The 18,334-nt window shown below is 43.5% G+C and overlaps 1 protein-coding gene across 4 annotated transcripts in view; it reads right to left on the bottom strand.

Annotated features, from left to right (window-relative positions):
- Positions 1 to 5,871: 5,871 nt before the first annotated feature.
- LRRC7 (leucine rich repeat containing 7) overlaps positions 5,872 to 18,334 on the bottom strand; it is a gene marked incomplete at its 3' end in the record, with an annotated part of 75,364 nt that continues 62,901 nt past the window's right edge. For 3 of the 4 annotated variants that reach the window (XM_080349000.1, XM_080349001.1, XM_080348999.1), the window contains 5 exons: positions 16,831 to 16,950; positions 12,946 to 13,164; positions 11,072 to 11,164; positions 9,780 to 9,854; positions 5,872 to 5,979 (listed from right to left, as the gene is read on the bottom strand). In XM_080349000.1, coding sequence (XP_080205126.1) covers positions 5,872 to 5,979; positions 9,780 to 9,854; positions 11,072 to 11,164; positions 12,946 to 13,164; positions 16,831 to 16,950 — 615 coding nt within the window. The remainder of the gene's footprint in view (positions 5,980 to 9,779; positions 9,855 to 11,071; positions 11,165 to 12,945; positions 13,165 to 16,830; positions 16,951 to 18,334) is intronic. The other variant, XM_080349002.1, reaches the window with a different exon arrangement.

Below are 18,334 nucleotides of genomic sequence, written 5' to 3'. Positions count from 1 at the left end.
GTGACTCTCGCTTCCTGGGCCGTGCACAACAGCCTTTTTGGAAACCTCAGATCCTTTCCAAGAGTAAAAGATGACAGAAATTAATTACAATAAGGTGACGTTTTTATTATTTATACAATAAAGAGACTTTTTAATGTTATTCAAAACACTTTTTTTAAATACTGAAAAAGTTGGGTACACCAAAGCCGAAAAATGGCTCTGCTATACACTGCACAGCATTGGTTTAGTCCCTGTATTTGTTTTATGTACAGAAGCATCTGCAAAATGCATTCGAAACACAATATACACCTTACGGATAAGTGTCATACATGAAAGAAAACTGGAAGGATACAACCTGCATGTGCAAATTAACTAACAATATAATTGATTGCACTGAATCAATAGATTTAAAATAGAATTTTTGAAGTACCTTTTTGCACATAAAATGAAGCAGCTTTCAAGTTCAGGAAGTCTTTATACTGCAAAAAACATTAAGTACATTCACAATCTATGTTAATAAAGTAGTAAATATTTCTTCATTCAGCTTTATTTACATTATCACCGTAATTAAACTGAAAAGTACAGTTAGTCTTTTGTAATATAGCAATCTTTTGACACATACAAAAATGACCATTTTTCTGTATATAATTTAAGCTCAAAATCACAATTATCTCAAAATATTAATTACAATACAGCCATCTCCATCATAATTAAACATGTCTTTTATAAAATGGTAAAATTTTTAATAAAGTAAGCTGTTGGTTCGGCCTGGGATACAGTACTCACGAGTAGAAAAGGGCCGAGCGCTGGGATCTGCGGGCACAGAGCCGGGAAGGCCCCAGGAATTCCTACGCTATGCAGGGATGTCACTTCAGAACCTTGGCTGGAACTGTCCGGGAAGGGGATGGGCTAAAGGCTTTTTATGTATGTTTTTAACAGAAACTACTTAAATTCTATGATTTGCAAATACCATCTGATGAAATCTGCTTTTCCCCAGCTGCTACTGCAGTGCCGCCCACCATCCCCAACAGTGTGCAAAACAAAACCAAGCCACCACCTAATTCCTATCCTGTCCAAACTACTGGCCTGAAAGTTGTATCGGTCCCTTGTATTCTGCTCACACCGGCACGGCTGACACGTGAAATAAATCCTTAGTGCCTGAAACGCAATGGTACATCTTTGTGCGCTTGCTCAAAGTGGAATTTTGGAAGGCAGAGGAGGGGAACAGGTGTTGCGGTGGGATGGGCTGTGGGTGCTCAGCAGCAGGGAGCTCAACCTTCAGATCAATCTTAATTCACATTTGGAAATTCTAACTGTGAAATCCCCCCGGTTACAAGTGCTGCTGAGGTAGGTGGTGACCCCACGATGGGGGCTGCTCACCCCCTGAGCCTGGCTGGGATTGCGGCAAAGGGACATGGGGGTCAGACCTGTTCCTGTGGGGTGAGGAGGAGCCGGGGGGGCACAGACCCAGCACTAACCCCCCCGAGCCCCCCGAAATCAACACCCTGAGCCCCATTGCCCAGCAATGAGCCTGGCTCAGCTCCTGAGCCCATGTCCTGCATGCGAGCACATCGAAATTGGTAGGTTTGCATGTAACACTGCCTGTGCATTTGCTGTTGCATATATCTCTATCAGATATATACACATATATACACATTTCTATAAATAAGCTTCTTTTTTCATTGCATAAGGTAATTAGATGCTATATTACAAGCCAGAGAGGTTTAACCAGGTAACATCTTTACATTCAAAGTGCTTATTAGCAGCAGCAAACCAATCTCCTGAATATCTCCTACTGTAATTTTCAGCTGAATTTTTGGCTCACGAAGCTCAGTGGTGTTCTAGAGCACAGGAGCTCACTTTGCAGGTGCTCCTGTATGAGCTAAAAATACAGCTGTGGCAGCAGCGTTTCCAAGGTCTTTTCATCCTCGCTCAGCAAAAGGCCACTCAGCCTTTCCCACGAACCCCTGGCAATTGCGGCATTCGCTGCCCCATGGACGCACCGCACATGCCTTGGGGACAAACGGGGTGTCACACACATGGCCCGGTCCTGCCCGGGTCCCTGTGCTGAGTCCCTCTGGGACACCCTGACCAGTCCCCACCGCAGGAGCTGCGTGGGGCCGCGAGATGCGTGTGCAGACAGGGCCACGTTACAAATTATCTTGGAAAACATCAAACCAGCTTTGAGGATGTTAAATGAGAGATATTATGAACAACTGGCTTCTCAATTTCATCATTTATAAACACCCAGATACACACTGCAAATTGGGGAAATTACAAAGACTGGGGAGTCCTGCAGGCTTCCTGGCGCTGGGCTTTTTTGTCATCTAAATAAGAAAAGCATTTTGGAAGCAGCTTTTCTTTTCCTCCCTCTTAAGAGCAGCCTTGTGACGAGGCTCCAGAAAAGCAGACGTGTTCCCACCAGCCTGGCCGCTGGTCTGGGCACACACGGGATTTCTACTTCATATATAGTAAATAAAAATAAATAATATCATAACCATGTGCAAAGCATAAACTTAACCTGGTACCTGACCTGCAAACCTGGTCGTGTTTGTGTCTGTCAGGTTACGGGAGACCTTCCAAAAAAGACAAAAGGTACAAGTCATTTTCAAGAACTAATGTAAAAATCCTAAGTAGTCCCATTAAAATAATTTTAATTGCTAATATTATTAGTCCTATGTAAACATCACTTCTGCCAATTGGAATAAAAAGAATGCCAAAAAGAAAATATTTGAGGGGCTGTGGCGGTTGGTGTTAAAGCTCCAGACTCTCTGTCAAGTCCCTCTGTGGAGCCAGCGGAGTTTTGGCCGAGTGAAGGACTTAACTGCACTCAATTTTATTGTAATTTCCTTTTCATTATAATCTACTAATGAGAGCACTCAGCAGTCTTGAAACACAGCCTGACTGACTGCGCCGCTGCGCTTGAGATCCAATAAAAACATCACATGGAAAAACAGCCGCGCGCAAAACTCGGTTCGAACAAGCGCTGAAGCTCACCCGATTTTCTCCCGTTTCCCCATTTTTACCTGTCAATCGGTCCCCTGGTTCAAGGTCCGGAGGCAGAGCCCTCATTGTCCCTCCTGCACTTGCAACTCCCCATGTTTCTGGTGCTACGTGCGGAATCTGGTTTTTGCAGCCCAAAGCAGAGTCCTGGGCAGGATTTGGGGCTGTTCCACGGGGGAACAGGCTGCGTGGGCACATGCAGAAAAGAGCTTTTCTGCAGGAAAAGACAAAGGCAGCTCCACAGGGCAACTGAGGTGCCTAAATGTCTATTAAGGGACCTCATTCCCATTCAACGTATAATTAACTAAAAGCTACGTAGGTGTCTACAATTTTCTAAATGGTATGTCAAACCCTATTTTCTTTCTTTAAAGGGCAATAAGGACTTAGGAATGGCAATGTTTGCCTTTGAAATGCCATGAATGTTGGAAAAGTTTCAAATGGACCTTCCCAGAGCCAGTGGGATTTGATGGCACATTATAAAACCACATTCTTGTGATGGAAAACTGAAAGCTCAAAAAATTGAGCAGATAACAATCCAATCGTGTGAATTCAGCAAGCTTTTTTAGCTTGTGGTACCGAGATTTTGATTTACTGAAAAATATTAATTATTTAAATTTATGTTCTGAATACCACCACATCATTTACTCACATAGTAAGTGCTGGGAGGAGCGGGGCTGCTCTGGCTCGTGCGGTGCCCATGGGACAGCAGCTCCCAGCGAGAAAACTGCACCAACCGAGTGAAACTTCTGAGGTCCAGGAACCTGCACGCCCAGCTCGGAATTGATGTTTCGTTAATATTTATACAAATAAAGTTAATCATCGCTGTTGATGGAGGAGCAAAAGGGAGATGCAAACACCCACACAGAGGTGGGGTGTCCCCTGGAGCCGAGCACAGGTGCAGCTGCCACAGAGCCAGGGAAACAAAGAAAGAAAAGGAAAAACAAAATCCAAACAATTAAAAAGCTTGTGCTTCATAACAATATTAGGGTGTAGTTTCTACTGACTAATTTGTAATGTAATCTTTATGTATGGGGTACTTTATCTCTCCTATGTGCACAGCTGGTTTTCATGATACGATCCTCTCTGTCCTGACCAGAACAAGCCTTTCCCAGAGCTGAGCCAGCCTTGGGAAGCCTGAGTTCATTGGCAAACCTCATCTTTAGCGGTTACGACCAGCATATGGGGAGGATTTGACAGGTCCCTGTGCTCCCCGCATGGGTTGAGCCCCCATCTCTGTGCGATGCTGTGAGCGCAGGGAGAGGAGAAACCAGCAGCCTAAGCCCCTCGCCCACCCACGCGGGAGCTCCTGGTACAGGGGCGGGTCAGGATGCTGGGGACACATCAGCTCACAGGGATGCTGATGGCACCGTGCCCAGGACAGCAGCAGAGCCCCACAAAAGGATTTTCATCCCTCTGCATCCACAGAGCAGACAGGGCTTTATACATAATGGTACCATCGTCTTTTGAAGCTTAGTTTAATTGGGAGTGTAATTACCTCCACTGGCGCGCGCGCTGGGAAGAGCAGAAAGGTTTCCCGGCTGTGCCCCGATCCACAGCTCCTCTCCACTCTGACCTGGGATTTTCAGGGTGTTTTGATGCTCCCCCTGCACCCACTGCACCTGTCACTGGGTCAACGCAAACTGGGGACCCTCCAAACATCGGTGGGGAGGTTTTCTAGTGTTTTTCCACCTTGCTGTCAGTTACAAACATGAAGGACGCTCGAGCTGCTGCGCCACCAGCAGCTGTGCAGAACTCTGTGCTGTCACAATTCTCTGCTGGGACCAGCGCCAGGACTTTGACCCGAAGGGTTTTCAAATGGTGTATTTCACTGGGAAAGTTCATCCCAGGCTCAGCATCATTCGCTGCTCACCCTGCGACTCAACACATCTTACATCAAATCTGCTCCCCTTCATGTCAGAGACCTCAGCTCAAAGAAAGGACCTGATAAAGGTTAAAGCCTCCCTGACAGTGAATATAGCGAGCACAGCCTGGACCAGAGCGAAAACACACAACAATGTAGGGCTGGGGAAACGGGCAGGGGAGTAAAAGGCTTATAATTTTAAATTAACAAGTTAGATAATAAAATTAGCAGCAATGAAAGACGTTTTACTGCCACCCATCACAACCTTCTTTCAATTTCTGAACCACACCTGCCTAAACTCACGGTTTGTCCATTGAGCGTGTTCCCATGGGATCAGCTAAAGCGTCAAACAGAGGGAATTGACCAATTCTCATGTAGGTTATTTATATCTAGGTCCCACGGTTGACAGTAGAATTTATTAAGTATCTCACCCTGTATAGTGATATTTTCACTAATTAATATGGAGCCAGCTATACACACTGCATATGTACAGGTATTTTCATAAGGCATATAATATCTTTGCATTGAAAATAAATGAAAATTATTAAATTTAATTTAATATATACTTTCTTTGAGGTGTTTATGAAAATATTTTTTCTCTATACTTTTTGTATGAGACATGATAGAAATATTTCATGGGAAGTACAGGTTAATATATTTTATCTTTATAAAGGCATATACAACTTTGAGGCAGTGTTTCTGATGGACAGCAGAATTCCTAAAGAATTTGTATGTGCTTCTGTGTTTTGAAATCATATGAAATTGACTTTAAGAAGTAACTTGATTAAAAAAACGCACCAATGCACAGCCAGAGGCTGACAATTAAAACTAATACATAGCCACATGAACAATATATTTATATCGTCTATATATTTTTTTCCAAGATGATTGGTACTAACATATAGTATTATACATTTGGCACTACCGTTTGCCATTGGTCCAGCAATTGGCAAAAATTTGTTTCCTATGTATAAATCTGTTTGAACATTAGATCTGGCTAGACGTATTTAGTATTTATAAAAAAATATTTAGACAGTAAGCTCACGTTGAATAACTAGGTCTACTGTATTCTGGAAACTCTTCAGTAGTAATACAGCTTTCTCGTGTTCCATATGTACAAAACTGTGTCCGTTGGCCTGTAACACAAAAAACAAGAAGAGAAATCCAATGAGATATTATTTAGTGTCTGCATTTTGGGGGAGCATAGGGATATACGAAAATTAAAACCAGAGATAACATAAATAACAGTCACATCATGATTTCCCACCAGCAGGAATCAACACGTTTCTCTCTCCTTCCACCGGATAGACCCTGCAGCCCGGCTTTGAGCAAGAGCTTGGACTAAGCAGCCTCTGGGGCTCCTTCCCGAATAAAATTATTCTGTGATTCTGATATTCCACGTATTTTCTGAAGAAACACTGACTCTGGGGTGCAAGAGTTTCAAACGCTGTGGAGCCCAAAGGATGTGAACGCTGCCCAAGGTGGGTCCAGCTTGGGGAGATGCAGACACGCTGCATACACAAAGAGGGGAAAAAAATGAATAAACTGCCCAGCTTTAGTGCTGATTAAATCTTTTCTATAATTTGCCTATTTCTATAATTTGCGCTATTTGCAATAGTCAAATTTTAAATGCAAATGCCAACAGTTTCCTGAGTGTGATCAATGCGCCAAAGCAGCAGATCCAGCACAGCGCAGAACGGAGCTGGTCCGGGAAGGTGACGGGTCCCAAACACAGATGCTCTTCACCCAGGCACTGTCCCCATAGCCCTCCCGGTGCTACCGCGGTGCCCAACGCCTTGTCCCTGACGCAGGGGGGCTGACAGCCGGGGGATGCTCAGTGGGTTCAGCCCCCCCCTCCAGAATCCTGTGGTTCTGTGACTCCCTCCCCACAGACACCAGCAGAACAGGGAACCCAGACGGGCTGTGGGCTGCCCCAGGCAGAATCTGCTCACTCGCTTAGAACCATCCTATAAACACACTGCAATCTAACTAAATATATGTTTGTATATATCTATTATTTTAACTCTTTAACTAACATTTAAAAACAGGTTAGTGAAGCCTTCTGGCTTTGACCAATAGACAAGTCGTCCAACCAGACACCTGTTCTGTAGGTCCAGACCATCATATTGATATAATACCTGGATGTCTCCTTGGCCACCACAAACCCACCCTGATGCTCACCTAGACCCAGTGCTTGCAGGAAAGGTTCCACATGCCCTCTCGCTGCATTAAAGGATTAATTAAGTTAAATAATTAAAGGACACCCAGCCCAGAGTGACAATTAACAGCAGCGCTGAGTGCCCATCTCTGCAAACGGGAACCACAGGATGTGCTGGCGCTTCCCTGGCAAAGGCTCCTGCTCAGAGTTGGCTGCCGCAAGCTCTGGTACTGAGATCCAGCATCCAAGTGCACTGAAAAGTAGTTCACTTCGATCCAACTTAATGCAATAAATTGTATTTCCTTGAAGAAATAGGGATATGGATTTCAAGCAGGAGAAGTTTCAAAGTCATTCACTTCTGTGCCAAAATCAGGCAGCCGTTTGGCATTCAGGGTGAGGGCAGCTGGGACTCTGATGTAATTCAGAGGGAAACTGAAGAAATTTCAGTGTGTTCACCATGGAGCTCCCTGGGAGCTGCAGTTCTCATTGGGGCACAAAGCCGGAGCCCTCGGAGCCACCAGCTCTGCCCATGCCCTGCCCGCTGTCGGCTGCACGGGAGGCAAAGCCCAACGGCCTAGGCTCAGCTCCAGCTGCTGGAGAAACCTCTTTTCTTCAGGAAAAGCTTCTCCATGGAACAGGGTTGTAGGAGATGTACACCCAAAAATTCCCAAGGAGGCCACACCATAGGGATTTGTTATTTAACATATAAATATACGATAATTGGAAGCTAATTCTTTCATTCCTGCTGCATCTCGCATTCCCCATAAAATATGCTATGAAATCCACGTATCTATTTACACGTTGAGTTGTTATTTAGTTCCTGTTATTAGACAAGAAGAATGCTCTCTAGCTGAACCACGGAGCCACTAAAAGGCGATTTCTCAGATCTGGAGGGCAGCGTTTGACAGGCTGACATGGCTGACAGAGCTGCTGGCTCCTGCTGCAGCCGCGAAACATCGTTCCTCAAGAGCCATCCATGAAACTGCAGCTAATTTTACAGCAGAAGAATCAATCTTACTTAAATAGAGCTTATGACACAGAAAGGAAAGACACCACAGTTTTGCATCCCATGGGATCTGGGTTGTTCGGAGCAGCAGTTATTCTGCACAAGACACACACTCTGGTATCGCAAACAGGCAACGGGCAAACCCAGGTTTCAGAATGACAATTTCTCTGTGAGCTGGTAAAGTCCACCCAGGGAATGTCAAGCCCTTTAATTTTTAAGTCTTCTCTCCCTCTTTTACCAAAATTGCTTGGGGAGACACATAAATGCAAAATAAAAGTTACTGCTTCTCCTCAAAACATCTTGCTAAGCTAATTCTTCCATGCAAATGTTGCAAAATGTTCCCCTTGGAGCCCTGGTCTGATAACATCTTCCTGTGGATCTGGATACTTTAGCTAAAGGCTTTGCTTATATTTGAGAAGTAAACCACCCTTCATCACAGTTATGGTTTTATTCTCTGTTAATTCCTTCATGAGATTAGTGAGTGCCCTTTTCCCCGCCACAATATAAATCAGCACCTGGTAATGGGTATTATGGATGGGTGGAAGTAATTGAAAATAAAAGGAAAATGTGCTTGCCAGAGAATTGGGAATGATGTCCTGGCAGTGACAAACAAGACACTGCTGAGACCGAGCCACATCCCACGAGAATGATTGGGATGCAAAGCCAAACAAACTTCATCAAGAAAGTGAGGAATAAATTATGAGAGTCAAATTTGCTACCTAAAAAATGTGCATCTGTACCTTAAATGTGGTTATTTAAATATACATAAATGCTTCTATTTTAGGAACAGGTGCTGAAACATGAGAAATCCCAGTTCCCCATGGCCTGTGCCCCAAAGGAGAAATAATCTGACACAACAATAGCTTTAAAAACTGTTACAAGCCTCTCAGGCAACTGTAACTGCTCTCTTCCTTTTGTCAAAGTAACCCGATTTGCTGCCAGTGGGAACATATTTTCCAGACTTAACAACAAAGAGAAGAAACCACCTTGCAGGACATGGTAGAAAACCCTTTTCTACTTGGACAACTGGGTTTTTTTCTGTGAATGAGGAACTTTCAGAGGTATGTTCAGGGATAACCTGTCTATTTCAGAAGTTCATTGGAATACAGAAAATACTCATAACAGAAACAAAAGCTGAGATTTCTCTGTAAATGATGCTGACGCTTCCCTGGTCCAGGAGTGGCTGTTTTTTGTGTGAGTGCGTTAAAAATGCTGAGGCAGCAAAAGAGAGGCAAAAACGTTGCCAATTACAATTCTGTCCAAAAAAAAGTGATTATAGAGCTCCTTACACCAGCATCACATCAGCTGCAAAGGAGAAAATTACAAACGTGTCCCTCTTTGTCATATACTTGTGCTTGTAAAGTTGCCTGTAGAGCTCCTTCCTCCCTTCATCTTTTGCTGCTAGTGTGAAAAAGCTGGATATGATATAAGGATTTTTTTTAATTTTATAGCTCAATTAACCCTTTTCTGCAGGGCCAGAACCAGTGGGCTGGTCCTTATTCAGCATCCCTGTGCTGAGCTCAGCTCCCAGACAGTGCTGGGGACTGTTGGACATCACACCCCAGCGCCTCTTTTTCCACATCCCAGTTGTTTGCAAAAGGTTTTATTCCGAGACCAGCTTGCAAGAATACTGCAAGTAACCCTGTTATAAATCGGTATTAAAGTACCATAAAAACAAAACCTCATGGTTAACGTTTACCGAAAATGATCTAATTGTATTGGTAAGACGCAAAGGCTGAGTTAAGGTACAAGGCAGTTAAAGCTGACCCTACCTGGAGGATCTTGTCGCCAGGCTGGAGCAGGCTGGACGCTGGCCCGTCAGGCTGAACCCTAGTAACAAAGATACCCTATAAGTCAGAAGTAACAGAGGTTAGGATGCTATCACCAAGAACTGGCTCCCAAAATACAGGCGTCTTCCTAACTGGGGGCTCTAGATACTCTAGCAAGGGCCTAAACACTAAACTTCTTTTATTAATCTGTTTGTAATTAAACACGAGTATGGGCTTGTAGCAGCTCTCTGTGACCTTCAGCTAGTTGTTGCCTGAGACAAATATAATTGTGGGTCATTTGAAACTAAGATTCCACATCACAGAACAACATTCAGTTTGAATAGGATAAGAGTAACAGGGTTATCGGGAGGATAATTAAAATAGAGCAAGCATTAATTTGTTAGAATAATGTTTACCATAATCTATACAGTAATCTTTGTTTACTTCCTTCAGGAAAAGAAAAAAAACAACTATGAAACAATTTCAAGAAGCAATCTTGATATGCAGCCCTTGAGATATTCAGTGCAATGGTCTGTAGGACCCTCTTAATTCAGTGTCTGAGGAGTGAACGACTTTGAAAGGGGAAAAAATTATTAAGTAATAAAGGATAGTTTTAATTTCATAATCTGCCAAACATTCTCAATATTCATGGAAGTGATGACTGTCTCTTAAAGCTGAATCCAGTCTGATCAAAGAGTATAAATGATAAGAATATGTTTGACAGAACTGTACCCATGGTACTTGTTTTTCAACAAGCTCCAGTCAATTTTACCACACAGAACAGATAAATTCACAGGTTAAGCGTCCATTTCCTAATCCTGAAGTCCCATGTAGCTGCCAGTCACCTGATGTGGTATTTTTATCAGCCTTCCTTTTAGTTTAAAGAGATTTATCAGCCTCTTAAACATGTAATTCCCAGAATGAACACTGAGTCTCCCTGGTGATAATGGTGAGATATTTAATGAACATTACAGAGCAGAAGACTGCTTGCCATATTGACTCTTAAAAGGAAAAAGTGAGAGAGACGATTCTCTAGCAAATAGTCTGAAAAATCAGCTTACACATGGAATATAAGACAGACACTCATGTCATTTCTGGTTTGATTCTCTCTACTTCATTAACTAGAGAAAAAAAAAGTGAACAACACTCCACTACCAAGAACAACAAGTCAAATATGGGAAAAATTCTTTAAATTATCGGAACAGAAGTACATAAAAATTTCACTCATGTTATCTATGTCTTCACTACATGGCGCTCTAAAGTAAGAACCATTTAGAGAGAAATTTATAACTCACCTTATCAGAAGGTTTGAATGGATTTCCTTGTCCGCTTATTCCACCACTGATACTAAAACCAAGGCCGGGATTCTTCTCTATTCTCACACAAAACTAGATTAAAAAGATATGGCAAGATATGTCAATGCCAACATTACAGTCTTTCTAAACAATGGCATCTTCTTTGCATATGTCCCATTTCAGCACTAACCAAATGAGCTGACCCTCTCAAAAGCTGTATTGCACAATACAGTAGAAGTCAAGAGAATACTATTATAAACTGAAAGTTTTTCCATGATTTTAGGATTCTGCAATGATACCATAATACTCACAGTACTGCACGCACTTTTTCATAGACTTCAAGGAAGTCCAAGGAGAAAAAAACCCAAATCCTTTAGAGTTGGGAAGGAGCAGTTCACATTGGCCAAACTTTTCACTTAAACATTAGGGTAAATCTGTCAGTGAGGCTTCACCTTGTGCACTTTTATTATTTTCATTATTATTATTTTCGCACTCTGCCCCAGGCACTATGCTGGGACAAACCCAGGGAAAAAGATCAGATATCTTCAGCCCAGGGTCAGGCTTTTACAAGTGCCTTACTCCAGGCAATAGTGCTAAATTGCATCTTTTAGTCAGGATAGCTCTAAACAGCGTTGGGTAATTGAATATAAAATCAAAATGAGTTCAGTGCAGCTTAACACCCACTCCGGGAGGCAGCCTGAGCACGTGCTCCAGCCACACAAGCAATTGTTTCTCAATCACATTGAGATACTCAGAGATGTAATCCAGGCGGCTCCTCATGTGGACCGTCCAACACTTTACACCAGAGAGAGCTTCACTAGCGATTCTGAGCCTTGTTCTGCAGGTCAGGTGCCTCACACAGTTATTGCAGTCATTAAGCCAAACATAACAGGGATAGGACCAAGTAATGAAGAATCTCCTCAGCACTCACTGGTGAGACTGGGGGCACTGGCCGTTTTGAGTTGAACTGGGGCAGCCGATACAAATCTCAGCGCATCAGCATCTTCTCAAACACGCTGTGCTGTTAGCACTGAACTAGGCTACTGGCGGAAATTGCTAATTAATTTGGTCATGTCAACAGTGTTCAGGAACTTCAATGCCTAATTGTGTTGCTTGGTCAATCCAAGAATAAAATGTTCCCAGTCCCTGGCACTGGGAAAAGGAGGGAGCAGCAGCTGGCCCCAGTGACTGCCCCAGGTTCTCTCCACAATTGCTCTACACAATCACAGAATCACTGAATATCAGGGACTGGAAGGGATCTCGAAAGCTCATGCAGTCCAATCCCCCCGCTGGAGCAGGAACACCCAGATGAGGTTACACAGGAAGGTGTCCAGGTGGGTTTTGAATGTCTGCAGAGAAGGAGACTCCACAACCCCCCTGGGCAGCCTGTTCCAGTGTCTGTCACCCTCACTGTGAAAAAGTTTCTCCTCAAATTTAAGTGGAACCTCCTGTGTTCCAGGTTATACCCATTGCCCCTTGTCCTATCATTGGCTGTCACCGAGAAGAGCCTGGCTCCATCCTCGTGACACTCACCCTTTACATATTGATAACTATTAATGAGGTCACCCCTCAGTCTCCTCCAAGCTCAAGAGCCCCAGCTTCCTCAGCCTTTCCTCACACTGGAGATGCTCCACTCCCTTCATCTTCTTCATTGCCCTGCGCTGGACTCTCTCCAGCAGTTCCCTGTCCTGCTGGAACTGAGGGGCCCAAAACTGGACACAATATTCCAGGTGCGGTCTCACCAGGGCAGAGTAGAGGGGGAGGAGAACCTCTCAAGCCAGAAAAAAACAAAACAAAGCAAAACCAAGCAAGCAAACAAACAAACAACCAAAAATCTTTTGTCCAAGTGTTATTTTACAGACCCACTTTCTCACCTGCTCCTGATAGGCGTCCGTACTCCTCTGGCCCTTGGTTTGGATGAGGCAGCGTCCCGTTTGTGGGGGCCGGGAGCTCTGCGCCGAGGGGATCTGGATGGGCAGCGGGGGCTGGTACTGCTGGATGGTCACCTTGTTCATGCTCCCCTCGTAGGGCTGCTCGCGGCTGCGGTGCTGCAGGCTCTGCGAGCCCATCAGCGTCTGGATGTGGCTACCTGCCTGTGGGCAACGCAACCCGTTAGGTCAGGAACCTGAGGAGCTGCAGAGCAGCAATCATTGCGACGTACAGAGCCAAGCAAATGCAAGCCTCTTACATCCCATCAGAGCTCTGCCTGTTGAGCACAGCTGGAAACAACTGGGGTTGACAGCAGCAAGGAAATGCCCATTGCATTCAGTGACCCCAGGACGTTTATGGGAAATCAGGCATATTCAGTATGTTTCATAAACAGAAAATATTTTTTTTTCTTCATGTCATGATATGTGCTTCTGCTCAGAATGTTTTGTGAACTGAAAACACTCAATAAATTGAAGTTGGGTGGATTATGCATCACAGCACACTCTAAGGATACTGGAATGTTTGGTTTTGTCTGGTTGTTTTGTTTTCTGAGGGTAGTTTGGACTAAGATTTGTAACAGAAATCCAGATATTGACCAGTATTGTGCACTGTGTAGGAAAAGTGTGGTCAATGAATGTGAAAGAGCATTACAACTGCATGTCTCAATATCGACCAGTCTCTATGGACAAACCAGACCTACTTAAAATGATGTTTCACATGAAGTTTACACCACCCAATGACACAACCACGTCTCCCCAAGATGGTCTAATCCTCAGTACTACTGAATGATCCTGGTGGAAGAGTCACCAGTTGTGAGACTATTTGACACAAGATTAAATTTAATACTGCGAAATGTCAAAATACTTCTTAACCCTTGGCCAATCATTTGGCCTCGGAAGTTTTAGCAGCCAGGGCATTGGAATGAATTGCTTGTTGCCATGGCAAAAATACAGCTTACTGGATTTCCGAGATTAGTCCATAGATCACATGATTAACACAGATCCAGTTGGAGCTACTCATGTCACTGAATACAGAATCCCAACAAGACATGAAGTGACTGCAAGCAAAACTGATCTGCTCCTTCTTATTGTTTTGCTGACTACATTTGAAGAAAGAAACTAGGTAAAATACATGACCAAAAGGTTTTAATTTAGTATAAGACGGATAGTCTCAAAGTGAGTGATGGCAGAGGAATCTCTAACTCCTTGTGCCCAAATCTTCAATCTCCAAACTCTTCTTAAAAAACAGCTCAGCTGTGGACATGAAAGTGCTTAATGGACATTGAGAAACACACTGCAAGGACGACCCAGTGAAATCTGTCTGTGCTGTGAACATCCCACTTTAAAGGTCAGGAAGATCTTCAACTCAGCCACGATCAGAAGGGAAGGAAAATGCTCAGGACAGATTTTTTAGCTCTTCACTAACTCCTAGTCCACAGCAGATCGCTGAATCCGTGTCACCCTGCACCACGGAGACGCAAGGTGAGCAGGTGACCATGTGCAGGACAGTTCTGCGCTTCATGTTGTGTCACTCATCACAAGAGGATCCCAAAAAAGCAGGATTTTATAAATTCTGCTATTTGCCCCAGATACCATCCACCACAGCAGTCCACAGCAGGCGCACCGGCTGCCTCAGAGGAAGATGGCTATTTGAAATGCAAAAAAAATTGTGCTTCTTCACTGAAAAACTGCCTCCCTCCTGCCGCAGCTGCAGAAGGGATTGCTGTCCCCAAATCTGTGTTGCTCGTCCTCTCAGTGGTTTGTCACCTTCACCCAGGCTGGCTGGCCCCATGTCCGCTCATCTTCCATCTCCATTCTCGCCCTCCAACCTCTCCTTCTCACAAGTGACTTCCAGGTCCCCTTATGGTGATCCCCTGCCACACATCTGCCCTTGCACCTTTCATGGGGGAGCAGCTCACTCAGAATACAACTGATTCAATCAGTTGACATGCCAGAAAAAGTCATCTTCCAGAAAGCATAAATACTGTAGTCTTTTAATAAACGAGTGAATTGTTCCATTTTAAGACTGCAATATCCACCTTTTCCATAAGAGAAGCAGCCCATGAATTATGGGGTAATCACATAAATGATCATACTTAAAATAAAAGTACAAGTACCATTGTGTTACCAGAAAAACAAAATATATACTTCAATTTATATTTACACCATTTTTGTTTGTTATGTTGAGCTTTAATTCTATAGAAGATGTTCTGAGTCTGGCTTCAAGTAACTGCTGTGTTATAATCCCCAGATGCTGGGAAACCAAGACACTCCAGGTGACTTCCCACAGAGAGGAGATTAACATTGTCACACCAGCACATTGCAAACCACCTCTGGAGGATGGTAGGTAAATAATTTTCAGAATTCATTTTCTCACTCTTGTTCAGAGACTTTGGAGAGATCATATCGCTGCTTCTTGTGTATTCACACTGTGGCTTTTGCCAAGCTGCCTTGCTTGGAAATGGGATTTATTTGTTCTGTGGAAAAAAAAATCTCTACTATGCAGACTGCTTCCCTGATTTCATTTGTATTCTGTATTTTATTTAACATCCACCACAAAAGTTAATTATTTTCAGCTCAGTGTCCAATGTTTACAGTATAATTAAAGTAGCTGACAAGGGCTGTAACAATGGATTGCTCCACTGAGTTAAGCAGATTTCAGTACAGTTACGCAATGTTTGTACTTACCCCATCTGAGCAGCCAGATACTGAAATATTCAGAATAAAACAGAATCTGCAGTTTCTTATTATAGTAGCACTGATGATGCACAAATGTAAGACATGGACTGTGTTAGAATGCGTGACTGGATAAACACAGGTTTTATCCCAAAATGCCAGTGAAGATAAGCAATAACTCTCCGTAAATGTCTTATCCTAATTTTTTGCACATCAGAGGATGAAGGGACGTGGCTGTCAGAGCCACCTCCACCAAGGTCCTGTGGTTCTCCTGTCCCATCTCCAGCATCTCTCCTGCTTGGGTCTGTCTTGTCTCTATTTCTGTACAGAGGTGTGGGCCACTGCTTCCCAAACTGCCTTGGATACAAGGATGTGAAGCCAGAAGGGAGATCTCTGCCTCATCAGTGCTGACAATTATGCTACAGAAATTATGAGTGTGCACATTACAGCTTTCACACCAGTTTTATTCCCTCGGAGCACTGTCCTTCAGGAATGAGCAGGACCAATCCTCCTACAGCCAATGTAATTATCACTGCTTACATGTGCGGCTCCACATTCCAAAGCTGATTGCAAACACTGTTATTTTGTCAGGATCTCCATTCTCCAGCTTTATGATCTGAGGATTTTAAAAGGGCAGTTTCTCAGCTGATGACCAGAGCAGCCAGAGTTTGCACAGAGCCAGCCCAGCTCCAAGCACTCGAATTTAATCTCTACTGCCACAAGGTACTAGAAACGAGACCCCCTTCTGGCAAGTTTATGAGCAAATGATGTGTGGCTGGGATGTCTCTGCCAAAGTGTCTGTGGCTGCCCAGACACCGGGCTGGGCTCCATCTCAACACTTTTATTTTTTGTCATCAGCTGAACAATGAAATTGAAATATCAGAATGAAGACTTTTCAGGAGAAGAGGGAGCTGGTGGCTGCCTGATCGGGGCAGGAATAGATCTGCCAAGCCTCCTGTCGGGGGGGATCTAACTACTGGCATCTGCATAAATAATCACAAAAATGCGTAGCAGGCATGGAAACACCATCCTCACTTCATCCTGATTATTGCTTCAAACTTCAAAACGAAGACAAGTGTTTCCCAAACCTGTGCCCCTGCTCTCCTCGCAGTGATGTGCAGGGACAGAGGACGAGCTCTGCCCTGTCCCACTTACCTTCTTGGTGACGGTGTCGGGCGGCACGTCCCGCCGGCCCAGTGGGTAGGGGTTCCACTGCCCGCTGCCGCTCAGCTCCTCCTGCCCGTTGTCCAGGACGCTGCTCTGCTGCGACGGGGTCTGTGCGGAAACGTAGGGCACCTTTAGTCACGGTCACACCCCAGCAAAATGCCTCTTCCATAGTTAGTTCAGCAATCAACCCAGTTAAACCGTAACGCGCTACGGCTAAAATGGAATGCCTTTCACATTTATACGGTATTTCGTTAACACGTAATCATATTGCTGTGGGACTGTCTGCAAGCAGGAGAAAGACATGAGAGAAATAATGAGAATACTGAATGATGAGAGAAAAGAGAGAATTAATTTAACGTAACTCGCTATTTTCAGAGACACCAATTTTGGCAAAGCTCCACATTTAAACGTGCAGTCTGCCATTAATCATTAGAGTTGAAACTTTCTTACTGGTCATTTGAGCATCAATACCTTTTTTTATGAAGTATTTGCCACCAAGATTAAATCATTTTCTTATATTACCTTCAGAAAATATCCCTTAATGGCAATATTGACCTTGTCCTGTCACCTCAAGCTGTGCTCTGTGTATCCCTGTGTGCTTCTCCCTGGGCTATGGCAGCTTTTGTTCTAAGTTCACAGGACATCCTATGCACAATATTACCCAGTAATTAAATGCTTTCCTGAATAGGAACAGACATAACACACATTTAAAGTTTCCTAGACAAGCTCGATACTTTTGTTATTATTTTCCAATTCTCTCTCCTTTCATACATGTTTCTTCTTTGTCCCTTCTCCCCCTGGTTATTTTACTCCTGTTTTCAGTACTTTGGAGGACAGGTATACTTTTTCGGTCCCATCCTGGTTTTTTCTTCTCTGTCTCTCTGTATTTTTTTACTGTAGCTGGAAATTTTGCTAAAAAGGGGATGGCTTTTTGGGTCAGACTTTCCCAAATGCCACCATTATAATGCCACTGACAGCACGCAGCGTTATGTAGTTCTTGATCACTTAACTGCATATTCAGCTCGGATTAATGGCAATCTGCAAAGAAAACCAAGTCTGTTCTTCCCCTCAGTCATTCAAGCAATTTCTTCTCCAGCTTAGATTATAAAAAATGACAAAACACTCCTTTAGATGACTGAAGAGCAAATGAAACCATTGCCTTGAAATATTAAAGCTGGTAAGTGGTTAATTAAGAACTTTTTTAATGCAAGCTTAAAAATCTTTAAAAGTAAACAGAAGTAAATTGTGCTGTAAATTACACTCTTCAGAGGTTAAGTAGAAATTTCAACCCTAATGATTTAAAATCAAAGAAAAGTTTCATTATAATTCTCTCATCATTCAAGAAGTCTTCCAGAAAAATCAGGAAAGATGTGATTTTCCTTATGTTAAAGATCACTAGAAAAACATTTCCCCTGTTGAAACTACAAGACCTCCCTGTAGAGTTTTCTTCGCACACACAAAAAATGGCAAAACGAGCCCCCCCAGCGGGTTT

Source organism: Nesoenas mayeri, assembly GCF_963082525.1.
Source record: "Nesoenas mayeri genome assembly, chromosome: 8".
Classification (NCBI taxonomy): Eukaryota; Metazoa; Chordata; class Aves; order Columbiformes; family Columbidae; genus Nesoenas; species Nesoenas mayeri.
Note: the sequence above shows the minus strand (reverse complement) of the source record. Positions and strands in the feature narration are given on the sequence as shown.